We start from the raw sequence: 21,643 nt of genomic DNA on the forward strand, positions 1-21,643 counted from the left end.
TACTAGCACACAGTGCTTAACGTACTAAGTTCCAAACTGCCTTTTTTACGGAGAGGAAGTCTTCGTCCAAGTGTTTGTATTTCGGTGTACATTAAAAATAAATAAAATAAATAATAAATAAATAAATAACGTTTGAAAGAAATTAAATTTGTAAAATACTATTTTTAAATAAGGATAAAGAGTTCTCAAGTATTATACGTTGTGTTAGATTGATTGAACGAAATGAAGTTGGTTCCAATACTCATTAGAAGAAGCTTCTAAAAAAAAAACTAAATTATTAATATATCCAATATTAATAATTCATATTAACAGAAATATAAGTATATTGTATCACCCTTGTGTCGTTGTTAATCTTATAATTTTCAGTAATGTTGCTTAGTTATGAATCAATGAATCGTGTATTAATTTTGAATTCACATACTCTATATTAAACAATAATTGTCACACAATTCCAAGACTAGTAAATTGTTGTATAGCATAATGCATGCAATATTTTTTTATTATTTAATATTAATTATTGTGAAATTACCATTGATTCAAAATGAAAATTTTGCTCAAATAAAAATTATATAAATATTTAATTTATTTTTTTAATATTTAAGAAACGCGAAACAATATTTCACGTTTTTCACGTTTGCTAAACAAATTTAAAGGTACGTGACGAGAATTATGAGTTCTTAGAAGTGTTTGTTTCCAGGTCGACTGTTTACTTTATTTGTAGAAACTACAAATTCTTCAAACAACGCCTTTTGTTATAAATACAATGAGTTAATATTATTTTTTGAAGTTAATAAATAATAGTTACCTACCGCTAATTTCACTTGAACACTATTTCTTGTAAGAATAATTTTCACTAGACAATTTAGTCTTTAAATTCATATAAGGATGCAATGAATAAATTAATTTCAGTGGTGAAAGGTTGACCTATTAAAAGGTAACTGTAATGTTACAGAACCCAAAAATAGGCAAGGTTGTAAAGTCCCAACATTTATGTTCAGAGACTAATTACAGATGCTCTGTTAAAGGCTATCAATTATACAATATCGTCACAGAAATAGCAATGCCTTCAATCAGCATAAGATACCTGGGTAACTACAAATATTTTAAGCTTTAGAGAATTCTACGTCCTTTAAAAGTTCTTTAATATATTTTATATATTCCTAAATAAACAAATTAGAGAAAAAATTGTAAAAAAGTAGTATTATGGTTTATCTATTATATACACATATCCAATAACTTTGAAGTGCAGAATTATATATTTGATATTCTCAGCTCGCCTTTGAAGCAGGCTCGTCAACCTATTTACCATTATGTATCAACATGCATATTGTATAAGATAGAAAGCTTTTATATTTTATTACTCTGATATTTAAATCATAGTAGGAAAACTTAATAAACGTAATATGATTCGAGGCCGTGTGCTTCAATACTATGACAAGTAAATACTCGTTATGAGTTATCTCAATTTATTTCTAAGAATTCGTAATAATATAATAAAGTGAGATGAACATTGTACTATTATGTTCGTTTTATAAGTGTAAAAAATATATTATATTAGTAATTTTCGTTTTTTGTCCATTTGAATGAAATATAATCAAGCAACGCTTATTATAAATATAGTTAGTGTCCAAAATCAAATCAAAATCGAAAAATTGCTTCCTTCTAGTATGCTTCAACGACCTTTTAATCGTTATTTTACAAAATAGCAATATACTTAATATAGATTTGCCATCCGATTATGAAAAAAAGATTCTGCAAAGAAGGATCGACGTGAAATTCGATAGTTAATCTTTTAAAAATCACCATTAATAATTAAACAAAATAATTGTTTTTTTCTTTTAAATCAGCCTGTACCATCTCACTGCTTGGCATAGACTTCATTCTCCATGTATCAGTAGGGTCGGGTCGACTTACGACTTACTTTACCGTAGGTCATCATAAAATATTCCCTACTATTATACAATAAGAATATAACATCCCCCCCCCCCCCCCGAGGTGGACCGACGATCTGGTCAGGGTCGCGTGAAGCCGCTGAATGCATGCTGCGCAGGGCCGATCGTCGTGGAAAACATTAGGGGAGGCTTATGCTCAGCAGTGGGCGTCTGTGAGCTGCTATGATGACGATGGTGATAACAATCACTACCAGTTGTCTATGATAACAACCGGGACAAACAGCTTCACGTATTCTCCGAGGCACCGTTGAGAAACACACAGCTACAGAATACACACTATAATCTTAATTCTTAACAAATTTTATTTTTTTGGGTAGAGTGTTTTGCGCACATTTTACGAAATTGCTAATACATTTAAATCGTAAAACTATACTTCTAAAACACTCTATAACACAGAATATATTACTACTTATCTACCTTTAACAAATTAACTTTTATAAAATTAAATTATTTTTCCTTTTGAAACAATTAAAAAAAATACACTTTTATTGTATCCAATTCACATTGATCAGTACACGTGATATTAATATTATAGAAACAAAAAATATTCCTTAAACAGATACCTCTTCTATGTTCACAAAGCACTATAACCCAATGTCAATTCGCACGGCAGTTGGTATCAGGCTCACCGAACTTCCGTTTCAGATGCTGGCATGGACGACGCAGATAAACATCCGACACCCATCCGACCGGATCCAGTTCACGAAATATTGGTGAGATAACTGTTACAAATATTTACTAGTAATCAAGAGTTGACATTTTTAACAATACCAATGGAGTTCAAAGTAGAAAGATAGCACACATTGGTACTAAAAATAATGTAACATAAAAGTATGTTATGTTATGTTATATGTTATGTTATGTTATGTTATGTTATGTTATGTTATATGTTATGTTATGTTTTTGGAGTTTACTCCTTAAGAAACGAAACGAAAAGCTATGTGCTATAAAAAAAGTATTGGGATGTGAAATTGTGTGAGATAATTACTCTGACGCTCAGAGACGCTGAGAATTACCTTTTACAGCGCTTTTACCTGTTTATGCAAGATATAGGTAATACAAGCATTTACTGTAAATTTACTGTAAAGTTGGTATTTGGTACTTAATAAGTAAAATTTAATTTAAGCGTCAATTTATGTTTTGATTTTGAATTAAATATAATTTTATTTATTTGGTAAAATATTTAATTTTTAAATATCATAGTGTGAACTTCATTCGCTTATCGGAGTTGATGCACACTCTTTATGATTTTTTATTTGCCTCGTCGGTTTTCGTAATTTTATTTAATAATCATAACTGCATAATAAATGCGTATTCCTTTTTCAAAAAGATGTACCTATAATGCTTTATATACAAACTCAATGGTGTAAACACAGATGTAGTTCAGTATAAATTTCGGTAAGTATTCCAAATTTAAATTACATTCTCCCTCTAGAGGATGAATGAAATTCAGTACAATTTTCTTTCCCTGTTTTTAACAGATTAAAAATGACTATTGTCATGTTCGCTTTTTTTGGCATAGAATGTCACTTTTTTGAGCAAGTGGTACGAAAAGAATATTATATATTATATAGTATTATTATGGATTGTATTAGTAGAATAAATAAGAAACAAGTTAATTTTTTAAGTCTCATTGTTACAAATTCAAAAATAGAGCACTATAGACCTACTATTACAGACGAATTAATGCACAAAAACTTGGTATTAAATAATGACTTTATTTATAGTTCAAATAATCTTTGAAAATTTAGTACCTTTGAAAACTAGACCACATAACTAAAATGTTCTACTTAAACAAAAACTGTTAGTAGTACATCTCGTTAAAACATGTATTTTAACGATGATTTTTGTAATTATTTTACTATGAGAAAAACTACGCTATATAATAAATTAAAGGTAACTAAAGTTTGTGAAAATTACATAACAATTTGTTTGACGTCCAAACACGCGAGTTACTAAACATCGCCTGTTTTAAGCTCATTGTTTTCAACTTTAACAGTTTTCATTTAACTGAACGATGTGTCATAAATGATGATGGTTTTCAAATTAAAATAACTTCATCAAGTATGATTATGTGTAAACGATGACATTTTCACATACAACGGCCCTCAGTAGAATATGAATTCTATTTCAGGAATTCGGAAACACATAATAATAATAACCCTCAGAAAAATATACGCATGACCTATATCAATAATTGTCGTGTGTGAGGATCGAACCGACGCCTACAAAATCAGTTCTTGCTATGACCACTGCACATATACATCGTCGATCATAATTATAAGCATTTGAACTAACCTTTGTCACAAAATATTCTTTACATTACTCCGTTAACAATTTTTATTTGACATAGATTTATCTTGTTTGTGCTAGTTTCACGAAGTGAATTAATCACTTGAAAAATTAAATTGTGGATTTGAGAAAAATATATTGGTGGGATTGAAGAATTTTTATTTCTTTGAACCCCATTGCCAGCCCAATTATTAATTGAATACGGTGGATTCAAAGCGCCATATTGTTTACTTAAATCAATTATTTTCTTTTAAATGCTTTGTCTAAGGAGAAAAAAATAAATTTATTTTGTGACTCATTCTTAGAAGAAAGGGTTGATAAGGATTTCTAGTGACAAGGACTTAGGACACGAATAATGAAAATTAATCTTTACTTATTTTATCTAGGGAATTAGGTATGTTTATTAGACTAGAATTTATACAGCATTTTAGAAATCTGAATGTAGGACAAAAGATTAAAAAAATAAGAAACAGTCCGACTTTTGCTGTGGCTACAGCGTTGAAAGTAGCTGTAAAACGTCAAAAATTTCCGCCTGGCTTATTTTAACATCTTGGAATTTGTCGCTGCACTGCTTAAGGTGACATCGTATTAAACTTTCAATCTATTATCATACATACTTAAATACAAAATAGTTTTTATTCCGTTAGAAAAGAATAATAAATCTTTGTTTTATAAAAGCTTTAAGTCCCGTGTAGAAGAAATCCCATGTAAAACTATTATAATTATCAATTATTTCATACAATTTAATACATATTTTTAATTTATTATATTCCACAATAAGTAAATTAATTTAACTTTTTAAGATTATGAAATATTTAAGGTGGCTTAATAATACGCATACATTTGCACTTCCCAGCTCTGGCTTATTCTTCGTCTTAGTGAAGAATAAGTTGCCATTATTTGCATACTGCTTACGTTTTGATATAGCAATCAGAAGTTGATCATTCTCGTTGACTAGGAGACTAATTTGACTGGTATTCTAAGAGTGTGATTGCCGATTATCACGGAAATTTAGTTACAATTCGCAATAATTAATATTTAAAAGCACAATAAGTGCAGATTCACGAAATTAGTTTTGGTGAGTCTATCGCCAATTTTCGTTGTGTTTAAGTTTTATCAGTGCACGACTAAGATCACCACATTATGAAAAATTTCCAAATTTTACCCAAATATAATAATTAGATAAATTTCATATTTAATCACTTTAGTCTATCACAGTCCACTGCTGGACATATGCCTCCCCAAGTTCGTGCCTAAAATGGCGCGAACTCATATGTTTTGCCTTTCCCATAGTCATCACGCTGGGCCGACGGGCTGATGACCGTAGGGCTGGCTTTGTCACACGGAAGACGTTTTTTTTTTTTGAAATTTTATATTTATACACTCTGTGTTCCACATTTTGAATAAATCCATAGAAAAGAAGTATAATATTACAAACATATAAAATTCTCTATCCAGATGCGGTAGGCGTATCCGAAGATCTCTGAAACAAAAGCCTGGTAATAATGAACTCGACGGAAGCAAGCCTCGACGTCAACAGATCAACACCTATATACTCTATAGGAACGAGTTTCATAACGCAATGGTGAGTTGACGTTATTTTCTTGTCTCAGCTATTATATCTGCCTCTTATAATATTGAAATATAAAATTAAGAATTTATTAGAATTGTTAACAATAATACCTGCTTTTCTTTAGTCATTTATGGATCTAAATAGTTATTTTTGATCAGTAACTAAAAAACACTCGATGTCTTGCTCTTAAAAATTTCAGCTAAGCACGTAAAATCTGGCAAGATTTAACTTAAAATAGTTTTTATTTATATATTTAGTAATTACCAAATACCAACTTTACTGACACACTAGTACGACGTCTAATAATAAATTAATTTATTTTTTAAATATCGCTGAATAAGTTTCTTAGTCTGGTATTCTCAGCAGAGATTTACCTTTTTAGATAAACACATTTCTTTGTTTATAACTAAATGTAGTTAATTAAAATTTTTAAGATCTTTAAGATTATTTTTTCTTTGTAGCGAAATAAATGTCCTTTAATTTTTTGTCTTTCTTACTTTAATTTGTTTACAATAATATAAAATTGAATCCCTATTTCCCTTGGTAACTTCATCCCGCGTGAACGGCTAGATCGATTTTGCTAAATCTTTTTTGTTGTGTTTGTTATTGTCAGAAGAAAATTCTTGTGAAAGAAAAAAGTTACGAAAATTGCGAGGGAAATCAGAAAATTTAAGAATACATAACCACCATATAAAATTATTTCTAATCTAACCTTAGCACCTTGGACAATATAGACTTTTTTAATGTAACTTTTTGACGTTTGACATAGAATTGAGAGAATATCGGTTATAACATTTTTTTTTTTTTTTAATAAATATACCAATTCGAATTCAATATTCATAGTCAAGACAGGACGTCTGTCGGGTAGTTTACAATAATATCTGTTGTCAATCATTGTTTACATTATTTTTAACCAATTCTATAGTATAACGGCTTATAATTTTGCAATTGGCTTTATCAAAATCTCTTTATTTTTATATCAGTTCTCAAACGCCATCTTTGGAATATGAAGACAAGTCCTTTTTGTTTCCAACTTGGCTTAAAACACAAATTATTTAATCGTCTCCATAAAAATATATTTGAATTGTCCACCAGAACAGCACTAGAACCATTACATCATTTGTAAGCAAACACCGATAAACCGTGGTTAAAAGATACTTGTCTTTCTTTCTCGCTTATTTATTTTTTAGGCTAGTCTAATAGCTTTTATGAACAGTATTTCAGAATAGTTAATTACAACGAGGAAACAAGTAGGAATTTTGTTCTTCAATGCTTTTATAAATCTAACAGGCGAATGGACCATGTTACCACGATTTTAGTGTTTAAAAGTACCTTGGTGTAGTCATATGTTTTTTTGCTAAGAATTATAGAGTTTTATCCACAATACATTTTTATACAAGCAGATCGGCAAACAAGCGTACGGATTACCTGATGGTAAGCGATTTCCGCAGCCTACAGACACCTGCAATACCAGAAGCATCGCAAGCACGTTGTCGACCGAATCCCCCCTAGGATCTTTGGTCATCTTATCCACCAGAGGCACACAAGACTGCTTGAAGCAGTATTATTAAGCTGTGATCTTTTGTAAGGTCGAAAGACTTCTCTAGTCAGCCTTTTTTTACGTGGGGAAAATCGCCATCGGGGGCGCCAGAGGGTTATGTCAGACTCTTACTGACTAAAAAACCACCACGTGTGACCATTCGTCCGCCTGGGTGGGGCGAGATGGGGTCGCGCTAGCATTCGCCACCTCGCCCCGGCGGTAGGCCCGGACAAAGCCTCCGGGCCCCGGCACAATGGTGGGGTGGCCTCGCTCACAACAAGGCCAGCCCTTGGACATGTGAGGTCGTGTCGTCCGGCCGGCCGAAGTCCCCCGACTATCGGCCGGCGATTCTCCAGTCGGCCTGCACCAGGTTTTGAGCAAAAATTTCCTGATGTGTTCTACCTCCTCACTACTTAGTATAAAACAAAGTCACTTTCCGCTGTCTGTATGCTTAGAACTTTAAAACTACGCAACGGATTTTGATGATTTTTTTTTCTTTAGTAAATAGAGTGATTCCAAAGAAAGTTTTATATGTATAATATAATTCATGCATAATATAGTAGAGGAATACTGATAGTTTTAGAGGTTTCTAATTTGATGTCGTAAATAAAGACATTTTTTTCGCTTACACTGCAATTATTTATTTTATGTTAAGGATCAACATTGCACCCGTGCGAAGCCAGGGCGGGTCGCTAGTTTAAATATAATACATAATAGAACTTAGCTTAAAAGCTAATTATAAATTCTATAACAGGCGATCTAAAGGGTAATTAAACATTTCTCTCACATAATCGTAATCATACAGAGAATTTAGAATCCAGCTTACGAGGGTAGTTTAACAGTAGCTGCTTGATTGCTTTTCACACAAACAACTAATATACGTACATATGTGTAAAATCTGCCACATTTATAACCTAAATAAACATGATTGTTTTCTAATGCTTACGCGAATTTCACTCTCTATAATGAAAACAACTTTTTCGGATTTTATTAAGTTTTTTAAGTTTTTTAGATGCCCGAAGTTTCGGATATTGTACAGCTAACCTCACGGGAGGACTAAATAAACATTCTTAAATTAAAATGAATATATAACAATAGTAATAATATTTAAGTATTAAAAGCTATGAATATTTTTTGGTTGAAAAAGTCTAGCATGACTTTTGTCCGCAATTTCTAGAGATTAAATTTTTTTATAGTGTTAATATTTTTTGGTATTATCCATTAAAATAATTAGTTAGACCGAAAGTTAAAACATTTATAGTATAGGAGAACAAGCTAGTGTAGTTCTTAGATTATGTATTCGATAGTTTAAACTCTTATAAATTATTAAATACTAGCGACGCGCCCCGGCTTCGCACGGGTGCAATGCTGATACTAAATATACTACAGAATGTCTTTATTTCTAGTGTGAAGCTAGCTTATAGCATGGTTATTAATATATTAACAACAACATTGAAATATTTGTCGTTAGATTACACGTTGTTACAGAATGCGTTAAAGAAATAAAGGTTCACTGCTCGTTCCCCGTAGGTGATAGCGTGATAATATGTATCCTAGATGTTGACCCGACTTCTTAATAATATTTGTGCCAAATTTGTAGTAAATCTATGCATTACTTTATGAGTTTATCCCGGACATACATACAGACAAACAGACAAAATATCTAAAAACTATATTTTTGGCTTCGGTGTCGATTGTAGATCACACCCCAAGTATTCTTTAAAAAAAATATTCAATATCAAATTTTTTTTTTTTTTTTACAGATATGACTTTCCTACCATTTTATTATATATATAGATAAAATTATAAGGTACCTAGTGATTCCATATTTTTTTACCGTAAACATTATGAAATTATGTAATTATATATCTGTATATGAAGATATACGGATAAAAACATAAAAATGTATTTTAATTTATCTCACAGTGCAACTGGCTTCACTCAAGTATATAAAAGCTTACACACTCAAATATAAAGCTAAGTTGCATAGTTTCGCGCAAAGCTCCACAACACTAACCTATATTGCATATGAAAACAATGAAGGCATTCACATTCATTTGGAACACGAAATAACTTAAAGATACGAGTACGTTACATTCGCGCGGAATTTTAATTAGGTTTTTATCAAATCATTATTTTAACGCTGAATGTCTGCTAAATAATAACATTCTTTTGAAGTGTCTCATACTATTAAGCAGTTATTCTATTTCATCATCATCATTACAGCCTATACAGTCCACTGCTGGACATAGGCCTCCACAAGTTTACGCCAAAAATAACGTGAACCCATGTGTTTTGCCCATAGTCACCACGCTGGGCAGGCGGGTTGGTGACCGCAGTACTGGCTTTGTCGCACCGAAGACGCTGCTGCCCGTCTTCGGCCTGTGTATTTCAAAGCCAGCAGTTGGATGGTTATCCCGCCATCGGTCGGCTTCTTAAGTTCCAAGGTGGTTGTGGAACCTTGTTATCCCTTAGTCGCCTCTTATGACACCCACGGGAAGAGAGGGGGTGGCTAAATTCTTTAGTGCCGTAGCCACACAGCACATACACATAGTTATTCTATTTACTTACATATAATTGTATTTTTTACGTCATATACTATAAGACTGAACTAAATTTATACGATACCAGTTGACCATCTCTTCTTATTTTTTTTTTCTTAAATATAATAATTGCATATATCGAAATAAAATATAGCATATGTTTCAAGTTGGACTAAACTGTACATGGTGTACAAATTTGATTTAATTCGATTTAGTATATTTAGGAGTCCATCGCGGACAAACATCGTGACTGGTGATTTATATATATTAAGATATAATGTCTCCAGTACACACTAGGCCGATAAGATGTATATCATTACTTTGTATTGATTTAAAAATCACATAACCCTATGTTCGGAGACACTTACCCACACACATTCAGATGAATAATTCAAACTCGACATTTTATATTGTTAGTTTTTATTTGTATGTAGATAAACGATAAAAGGTGAACGTTACACGCTTACTTTTTATCACTAGCTCTGGTTTTTTTTATATCTGCCAACCCGCGGTATCGGCCAACCAGCAGTGGAGCAGCGTGGTGGATTAAGCTCCAATCCTTCTCGTACGTGGTGAAAGATCCCTATATAAGTAGAATATTGCAGGCTGAATCGATCGTGATTTTAGTTTGTTAAGTATTGGAGTTCTTATGTTGTAGCGCCATCTGTTATCCAGTAGGTGAATGAAAAACAAAAAAGGGATTTGCTACTAAATCCAATGATGATATCGTAGAGCAGGAAATTTACGTCATATTTGATACTACCATTTGAGACACTCCATTTAGATATGACAACCTACCATTAACATTTCACTATACAATAATTCGAAACTTACACTCAGGTAGGACGCCTTTAGATATGACCTCGGTCTTTTGGGTCCAAACTAAGTGAACCGGAAGCGGATGGCGTCAGTAAATAATTTCCCGAACAGGTAGGCATTGTATTAACTCTAGTAAACCTTCAGGATTGCCCATATACATGTCTAATTAATTCGAATTTTATCTGAAAGGACTGGTCCTCCCGTGACCACGGTTGCTATAAAGTATTGGAAACGTATATATATAGAGTGAGATTCGCGTAAATATTAGAAAACAATATATAAATGTATATCAACTAAATAATTTCTTGTATATGAGTTAGTATACCTAGTCAAGATGTAATAAAAATGTTTCTGCAGTTAGAAGAATTAAAAAAGAATAGAATTCAGGTGATATGCAATGAATCAACTTTGAAATTAAACATATTTGCTGAATCGAATATATACTGATACTTTTCCAAGAACATATATAAATATTTTGTGCCTAAATCAACTTTAAATTTAATTGTATTTTTTATTCTTTCCACAAGTATCCATACAGTGTATTCAAGAATATTCTATTTAAAGTTATTTTAATCAGTTTTATTTTATACTTTACCTATTCAATTTTCTTGATCTGCAAGTATATTGCTATTTTAAGCAAAAAAATTGTATTTATTATTTTTTATAAAAAACAATATTGTAGTTTCTAGTAGTATTTGTTTACTTTTATAGTTTATAAAGGTCACGTGGGTATTACTTTGCCTAATCAGTAAACTGTCAGATCCAGTTAAGATAAATAACTAGGTCCCGGTAAAAACAGAGAACATGCTAGGCCAAAAAAGGAAAATTTAATTACAAAGCTTTTTCTTTTTAAATACTTGAGAGATTAGATCTTAAACAGAAGACTAATATTAGTATGTTTCATCAAATGAATTGTGTGAAATGTTTTAAGGCGCTTTTTTCGATAATATTTGATATCTATAAGCTGATCCAAAAAATACACTACAAAGACTGCAACCCTAGCTTCGACCCTCACTAGGGGCTCTAGCGAACTTACTTAGAAAGTAATAGGGCACTAATTAGGAGCAGTAGACTTTTAGAAATTTGAAGTTAGTTATTAAGGCTTCTAGGATTTTAAAGTTGCGGTGAAGTACCGATGCATGTTTAAACGAAAAAAAAAAATATTTGGAATAACAAAAGCACGGGCATAAAGCCTGTGGATATATCACTTAAATAAAAAAAAATTAAGAGCAGTAATAATTAGCTGTAATCTTTTGTAAAATTGAAGTGCTTCCTCAATGGGGCTGTTCCAAATCTCAAGTAAAGATAGACCATCTGAAATATGACTTCAACTTGCTCTCAAAGTTAAACCTTCTGATGTTGCAATAGCATGTTATTGCCTGATGATTCGCTGGAGTAGAAATTTCTTATGCTTTCAAATGAAAGAAGTATTCCCTATTTTGAAATATTTTCTTCATTATAACTCTGCTCCTGTCCTATCTTACACAATAATTTGACTGTTCCAAGAAGAATTTTTAAATTTGAATCGCTAGTTCTTGAGATAAGCGTATTCAAATAAACTCTTCAGATAAGTATGTGTTTCTGATACTTAATAATTAAGATTTTATTGCCAACAGGAAACTACAGAAGTTGAAACAACGTTCATGCATCGGCAGTCAATGTCAAGGTTACTTCATCAGCAACATCTCCAACTACACCGACGTCTACTTTTACAATAGTACTTCGGATGACACTATTGATTTGGTAGGTTATTTATTCATATGCTATTTGTTTTTTAAATACCGAAAATTATCCATATACTATATATATGTGTAAATGTATATAGCCACAAATGACGACATCTTGATTTTATTCTTAAAAGAAAACACCATAGTAATAACGATTCAATTTAATCGTGAAAAATTAAATCAATACAGCATGTGCTCCGACCACCTGTTGATCAAAGAATGCCTGTGGCCACCTCGTGCGCTTCCTTTTATTAATAAAGAGGTGGGTAGCTTCCAGTCGTTGCACATTGGCGGTAGCGTTAAGGCTTACTCAAGTAAGAAATACGTGTATATTTAGTTTGGTCAAGGATGGTATTAAAAAAAATTACTTCTATTTTACCTTTTTCCAAAATTTATATTGTCTTCTTTCGATATAAAACCAAATTGTTATATTATGCGAATGCAAAAGGTTTAATTATTGGTTTCCCGTCGTCATGATACAGATAAAATATTCAAATTATCCAATATCCTGTTAATTTTGGATTTATTCAGATTAAAGACTGTTTGCTTTTAACTGACGATTAGGAACAGGGCTAGTGTCCCGTTATCTTCTAAATATTGTATGAACCTTTTCTGATTACTATATTGATACACGATACAGATGCTTTTGTAGAAACATCGTACCCCGTATAGTAAAATAGGGTCATAGGACCAATAGTTAGATTCGGAATAGTACCTTATAAGTCAGAAATTTTATTATTGTCATTTATTCTTTAATTTCAACTTTAATACGAATTATTTTGATTCGAACTTTCATAAAATTTTACTTTCATTTTTACATAAATCCCAATCGCACATTTATAAGAATCGGTTTGCCACTTCTACTTTGACCTTAATTCATTGTTATTTCCTTGGTCACGCCGTAACTTGAACGCGATTTTACCGTTTCAGACATATATTTTTATGTTTCCTAATTATTTAAAGAATGAATAAAATGTTAAAGTATTTATGAAATTTTCACAAAGTTAAATATTATTATTATTTGAAACTTTATTGCACATAAAAATTAAAATTGTTAAATTTCAGAAAATTTTACGTTTTTGACTTTCCGCGTTTGACAATTCACAAGATAGAACAATACCTGTCAAGAATGAAAGTTATTTATAAAATGTGTCACAAAAAAAATTGTAAGAACAACAATTACGTTGACAAGTATAGTAAAATGCATATTATTAGGATAACTCAAAACTACGAAAAGCACGAGCTTTCAAATACCTATAAAAAGAATCACAAAAATTGGTACTGGGTGTAAAAATTACTAGGTTACATCCATAGACGAAATTCAGTCGAATTGAAAACCTCCTTCTTTTTATTAAGTCGATTTAAAAGTAATGTTCAACCCTTTAGGGTGAGAAATCTAACAGCGATCGCTCTGTGTAATAATACATAATATGTCAGATGTGACAAGGGATAGAGCCATAAAGGCAAACATTGGGTTTTTTTTATTTCTAAAATAATCTACTTTTATGAGAAAAAATCTATTTCTCGAAAGTATAAAATTATTTTATTTTTTGTTAATGGTAATTTAAAGACTATGTTACTTTCGTAAAATCATGTTATTTTATTTACAATTTCCGATAAAAAATAAATTATTATCCTAGCATAGCTTAAAAATATAGTCGAAATTGACGACGAAACGAATAGATTTGAAAAGTCACGATCGCGGTTTTCCTGAATTTCTACCTGCATTGTATTTCGACAGAGTCGAAAATTGTGAATAGTTTGGGTTACACCTTCGACTGCAAAATCGTGATATAAACCAAAAACAGATTACTATATCATTCCATTAAACTAATTGATTTAAGTCTAACTGATTTACTGTTTTCTAATTATAATAATCATGATCCCTAAAATAAGCGCTATGTTACTAATACAGACGAAATTTAAATAATAAAATTATAATAATATAGTAATAAGAAGATTTTTAATCAAAATGTGAATAAACACAAAGTCATAATATATTACGAGCTTGGGATTAACTAACGCAACCCTCGTGTTTCATAAAAGTCGTTCAACAAACACGAAGTACTTTCGAGCTTTGTGTACATTCGACATCTGAAGAGGCTATTAACTCTCCAGAGGTTTCTTTTGTTTCTGAATTTAAAAATGTTATTGATGCTATCATGAACCAACCACCAGCCCATACAATCTCCGTAGACTGTATTTGTTGGATTAATTTTAATTTTTCATCGCAGTGTCTTTTAGCTGTGACTACGAAACTTTTGGAAATTTGAAAGTTATCTATTTTACGAAATTAAGACTCGTTGTTCACAAGTATTATTACTTTATAAACTTAGATTAAGCTCTGATATACAGGCTGAAGCCTGTGAGCGCGTAAGCGTATTATTCTATTGAATTACTTTACAAAAAGGTGAAATCCTTTTATTTCAAGTTAAAATATTAATAAAATACTATAGTATTTAATGCCTTGACGACATTCGATTCCGTTCAGTTTTCCTCAGTATTTTTTTAGTAACACACTTCAACCTAAAACACACACAGGTTCGTGCTAAAAATGGCGTGAATTCATATGTTTTTCCCATAGTCACCACGCTGGGCAGGCGGGTTGGTGACCGCAGGGCTGGCTTTGTCGCACCGAAGACGCTATTGCCCGTCTTCGACCTGTGTATTTCAAAAACAGCAGTTGGATGGCTGTCCCGCCATCGGTCGGCTTTTTAAGTTCCAAGGTGGTAGTGGAACTGTGTTTTTTTTTCTTATGTTTTAGTAACAGAGAAATAAAAAATTATATAAATAGATAGATAGATAGATAAATAGATAGATAAAAACTTAATTTACAATTCCACCCAATAAAAATTAAAATAAAAATGAAACAAATAAAATATCTTAATAGCATTAATAATAAAATATAATTTTTGTGTTTGCTCACAAAAGAAAAAATCGACTTCAGTAGTACGACGCCTACGTAGTACTTGTCGACGTTATTGAAGATAAAATATTAAATTAAATACGCATACACATACGAAAAAATACTTATTAGATCTGTCTTGATCCAATTTAAATAGGATCGTATGACAAGCACCAGCTTTCAATTAAATATTATAAATAGCTAGCAGACCCCTCAAACGTTGTTTTGCCATATATGTTATTAACCCCCTTAATTCCCCCTCTTATAATTTAGATTTTTATAATTAGATATGAAAAATAGATGTTAGCCGAGTCCTACCCGATATGCACATTAAATATCATAAAAATCAGTCGAGTCGTTTCGGAGGAGTATCTTAGCTTTGTGACATGAAAATTTTATATATAAGATTATTAAAATCGGAACACCCCGACAAAGTTATGAGGTAACAAACATAAAAAAAAATATAGTCGAATTGAAAACGTCACCCTTTATATGTATAATTAATATATGTATAATTAATATATGTATATTAATTACCTCAGAACTTTTTAGTGGGTCGACCGATTTCGATGACCTTTTTTTTAATCCAAAGTTCAATAAAGATCAAGATGTGATAGGTGCTTTTTGAGTTATATAACAAAAATAATAATGCATGTTTACTTGACTTATTTTTTGTCTACCTACGTTATATTTTTTGTCGATATAATTAAAGTCAGTTTTATTTCGTTTGCGAGCAAACACAATTATTTAAAGTCGATCAATACGTTTATGTACAGACGTCTATATACAATTACACAACATGTATTTTGCAGTGAGTTTGCTTATTCCGCTCACGTCGAAGTACTTTGTCTCATCGTTGTGAATTTTATCACAAACATTCCTTGTTAGTTTTGTTCACACTATATAACACAATATTTATTGTGTTATTAAAATTAACGATAATTTAAATTTGTAAATTAAATTGGAACGCTTGGAATTTTAAATATGTAATTTAAATCAAAGTGTGAATAAGCTTAAAATGAGCCGAATGAAAAATAGGCAAAAATTTTATACTAAACTTTGAAATTACATTATTAGTATAACCAATTGGGGGTACTAATTCGCAATTATATTTGATGTTTTAGAATTTTCAGTAAACGCTACAACACTTAACGTTATGTAATAATTTAATCCTGTAACAACACACATGTCTTTAATGTTCTACATACTATCAATATAAGTCTCACGATTGCAATTTGAATTTGCATCTCAGAGCTGTCAACATCGAATTTCCAAAACCCGAACAAAAATTCTAAATTTTCGGTAAATCTTTTATTATTTCATCACTCATCATCATCACTTCAGCCTATCGCAGTCCACTTTTGGACATAGGCCTCTACAAGTTGTGTGTTGTGTGAACTCATGTGTGTTGGCCGTAGTCACCACGCACCGCAAGTAGCCAAGCACATGTGAGGGTCCCAACTTCAGCTGATCTTCGATAGGTGGAATCCAGAAGTTACCTTCTAATCTCAACACTGATTTGTTACTGGTAAGGTCAATGTACCTGAAAAATATAACATAATACTCATCATTATCATCATCATCACTTCAGCCTATCGCAGTCCACAGCTGGACATAGGCCTCCACAAGCCAAAAACGGCGTGAAGTCATGTGTGTTGCCCATAGTCACCACGCTGGGCAGGCGGGTTGTAAAGATAGTAGTTGGATGGTTATCCCGCCATCGGCCGGCTTTTTAAGTTCCAAGGTGTTAGTGGAACTGTGTTATTCCTTAGTCGCCTCTTACGACACCCACGAGAAGAGAGGTGGTGACTATATTCTGTATTGCCGTAGCCACACTGCTACTATACTACTATTTATAATATAGTTTTAATTTCCAAAATATAATTATTTAACCTCAGTTTTTTCTACTTTTAAAAGTGTCTAGATTTTCACTATGACATGAGAGCTTGAAGACAAATCTAGGCAAATACCTACAGTTGACAACCCTAGTCATATAGTAGTCTCATGTCATATGAATAAGGCTCCGGTAACAATATTATTTTCTTATTTAATCAGTTGTAGCTTTAACTATAATAACTAAGACTTTTTATAATACTTAACAGATCAATGATACCTTTGAATCACAGTTTTTCTTTTTTTTTAACCAACTTTAAAAAGGAATCCTCCATTCTCAATTCGACCGTATTACTGTATTAGATAGTCACATAAATACGCGTTATCAAAGATTACTCAAAAATTACTAATCAGATTTCGATTTTTACCTAAACGGAACTACAGGACAAGCGTCAGCTTTCAATTAAAACAAGAATCATCAAAATCGCTACACAAAGTAAGAAGTTATGATGAAACACATAAAAAATACAGTTGAATTGATAACCTCTTCCTTTTTTTTTGAAGTCTTTTAAACACATCCTAAATAAATAATTGTTTAATGAAATCTCCTTTTATGTAACATAAACTGTCCGTCAGTAAATACAGTGGACGTACAACAGAAACAATTTTACGACGTTACATTTTATGTTACAATAAACCATAGTGTCGCGCTTGCAGAGGTTTTGAGTTGACCCTCAGATAAAGTGATTTTATGTCGCCATAAATACGTACGCGTTTAGCTCAATTGTTAATCTTTTTGAAGTTTACCCCTTAAGAATCGATTTTCATACAAGGAAAAATATGAAAAAAATATAAGCAGTAAAATTACTGAACGATTTACCTCGTTACGTTTTTGTTAACGCCATCTATCTGGACAGAATAGGGTTCCGATAGATGGCGTTATTTGATTCGCTTATTTACCATTTGATATAGTATTAATCTTTTTCTTAGATTAGTAAGCCTTTTTGCCTATTTAGACAGTTGATCTGAGGGACTAAACTTCAGTCGTGCGTTTGAACTGACACATACTTTTTTTTTCAAGTTACTGGAAATAGGTAATGCGGTGATTCGATGATATTACATTTTTCAAACGAAATTATAAAAAAAAATGAAAAAGTACAAGTAACACACACGGTCGTCAGTTCCCAAGGATAAGCAACATAATGCTTGTATTATCGGTAACTACTTTTTATATAAATATTGATTGATATAGCTACTTTTTATACATAGTAATTTCACATATTCAAATAAATATAAATAATACTGGACTCAGGGAATCGAAACCACAACCGCAGCAGAAGGTGGGGCCACTACAAAAATTTGCTAACGGGCTAGTAAATAAAATACTTTAAAACATTTAAATCAATTTTAATTATTATTAGGAAATAAGTTAGACTAGCTAGAGAAATCCGAGCAAAAATATTTTATTCTCATAAGTATAGAAGTTGCTAACTTAAAAATCTATTAATACGAAATCAAATCAATAAAACTAAAACTAAATAGAATAATAACGATCACTGCTTACGCATTTTTTATCTTAAGGTAAGATTCCGAAGTAACTACGCTACAATGTGTCTCTACAACGGCACACTCAGCCATTGTCCTAGCAATTCAGACGTCCATTAAGAAAATTGATCACTTACAGCTGTATCTTTCGCGTTGTTAAAGTAAATTTTACAGTTTGCTTTCGTTTTAATCTTGCATTTTTTTATTTACAAAATCGCACATACCTTACAATTTGTATAAATTTGACTAGCCCCTTGGCGTAGTTTGTAGTGACCCTGCTTTCTGCTCGGGGTTGTAGGTTCGATTTCCATCTGAGTCTGTATTATTTTTACGTATATTTATAAAAAAGAAATCGCTGCTTTAGCGATAAGGCCGCCTGTTGCAACTAATGCAAATTTATTATTTTTTTTAACCTCATTAAACTTATGTTACTTTTGTGTTGGTGTGCAAAAAATGTAAATAAATAAATAAATAATTGTGTTTGCTCGCAAACGAAAAAAAAACCGACTTCAATTACATCGACAAGTAATACAACGTAGATCGACGAAAAAATAGTCAAGCAACTACGTGTTATCAAAGATTACTCAAAAAGTAGTTATCAGATCTCGATAAAATTTATATGTGACCACATGATAAACATCAGCTTTCGATTAAATTAAAAATTATCAAAATCAGTACACCCAGTAAAAAGTTATTGCGGATTTTTGAGAGTTTCCCTCGATTTCTCTGAGATCCCATCATCAGATCCTGATTTCCTTATCATGGTACCAAACTAGGGATATCCCCTTTCCAACAAAAAAAGAATTATCAAAATCGGTACATCCAGTAGAAAGTTACGCGGTATAATACAACGTAGGTCGACGAAAAAAGCGTCAAGTAAAAACGCATTATTAGATATAACTTAAAAAGTAGTTGTTATATCTCAAATAAATTTAAATGGGACCAATCGGCACACACCACCTTTCGATTAAAACAAAATTTGTCGAAATCGGTCTACCCGGTCAAAAGTTCTGATGTAACATACATAAAAAAAAAAAAAAAAAATACAGTCGAATTGAGAACCTCCTCCTTTTTTGGAAGTCGGTTAAAAATATTCAGTTATAACAGTCGTCTGTTACCTACAACACAAGCATTAAATTACTTAATAGTAAGTACGTAAGTATTTGATTAAACATGAAATTGTCACATTAGTTAGTGTTAGTCAATTAAATACGCATTATTAGAGGGAACTCAACAAGTACTCGTCAGATCTCCCTCAAATTTATATGCAACCGCATGCCAAGCACAAGCTTTCGAATAAAAAAATAATTATCAAAATCGCTATACCAAGTACAAATATAGAAACTACAGTCAAACTGAGTACCCTCCTTTTTTAGATTCATTAAAATCGGGAGACAAATAAAAAATAAATAAAAAAATAAACAGAATAGTAAATTAAATTAACTAATTTATAAACTTCCAGGTACATTTAAATGTTTCTTAACAAATAAATTCAGGTAAGATAAGGTTATCTGGAAGAACTCGCTATTAAGAGATAACGCTGCCTTATTGTACAATTAGGTTTTAAATTTCTTTTTATGTAATACTGTTTTGTAAGTTTTTGCTGTACAATTAAAAACATTGTTACTCATCATCATCATCATCATCATTACAGCCTATACAGTCCACTGCTGGACATAGGCCTCCACAAGTTTACGCCAAAAATAACGTGAACTCATGTGTTTTGCCCATAGTCACCACGCTGGGCAGGCGGGTTGGTGACCGCAGTACAGGCTTTGTCGCACCGAAGACGCTGCTGCCCGTCTTCGGCCTGTGTATTTCAAAGCCAGCGGTTGGATGGTTATCCCGCCATCGGTCGGCTTCTTAAGTTCCAAGGTGGTTGGGGAACCTTGTTATCCCTTAGTCGCCTCTTACGACACCCACGGGAAGAGAGGGGGTGGCTAAATTCTTTAGTACCGTAGCCAAACAGTACAGTACAGTAGAGTAGTTCAATTTTGATATTGAAATATAATTATAGACATATTGACGACAATAACTTCATCCATACAGAAGATCAAAGCTAAATAATACTGCTAACAAGCAGTGTTGTGTTCCTGTGGTGAGAAAGGTGACCAAAGCTCTTGGAGGTGATTGGAGATAGGTCCGCACAAAACGCTTGCGAAGCTTCTGGTGTTGCAGGCGTCTATAAGCCACGGTAATATCTTACCATCAGGTGGCCCGTACATTATTTTGCCCATGTAGTTGTATAAAAAATGTGTGCAACTGTATTATTGTTATAAAGATGTAGTCACCGGTTACCTATGCGTTACAATATGTATGTATAAAAATCAAAATGGTCTCAGCTGATAAAAAACATTCTATAATTCTATTATTCTATTATTCTATATTTAAAAAAGCATTCTATATTTGAATTCCTCGTTATCGGGACGTGACATTGATTTTAGGCTCTCCATCGTTATCGTCAAATAAATACAATTTTATATTTATATATTTATTGTATCTTTAGATTAGTTCAATCAAATACATTGCTGTTTTACTTTCTTTTATCAACTTTAATTGAAGTAACATAATATGAAAACTTACTAAACCTCCTCCCCATACATACATTACGTTTACAGAATGTTCCAATTCCCTTCAACTCAGTACTACGTTCATCGTAGGAAAAAAATGCAGCCCATTACGTGTTTTTAGACAGAAATAAAATATACGATATTATTTTTTATGTACAAAATATAAATAAAATATAAAGCCTCATTCATTCATGACCTTCAGCGAGACATTATATAAACTGAACGCGCGCTTGCGTGGAGTTCCACGCTAGCCTCGTATGGTTAAAGCAAAAAGAGTCTGCATTTTTTCGTGTTTTTAATATAAAATATTCTGGGCTTGGTACTCAAGAGTTCAACCATTGTTA

General features: G+C 31.9%; 1 protein-coding gene across 1 annotated transcript in view; it reads left to right on the forward strand.

Moving 5' to 3' along the window:
* The first annotated feature begins 5,749 nt into the window (after positions 1–5,749).
* The window catches only part of LOC123655042 (muscarinic acetylcholine receptor M2), a 34,695-nt gene continuing 18,801 nt past the window's right edge, over positions 5,750–21,643 (forward strand). The window contains exons 1-2 of the mRNA XM_045590888.1: positions 5,750–5,829; positions 12,336–12,462. Of these exons, the coding sequence (XP_045446844.1) occupies positions 5,750–5,829; positions 12,336–12,462 (207 nt within the window). The remainder of the gene's footprint in view (positions 5,830–12,335; positions 12,463–21,643) is intronic.

The sequence above is a fragment of the Melitaea cinxia genome, chromosome 7 (assembly GCF_905220565.1).
Source record: "Melitaea cinxia chromosome 7, ilMelCinx1.1, whole genome shotgun sequence".
NCBI lineage: Eukaryota > Metazoa > Arthropoda > Insecta > Lepidoptera > Nymphalidae > Melitaea > Melitaea cinxia.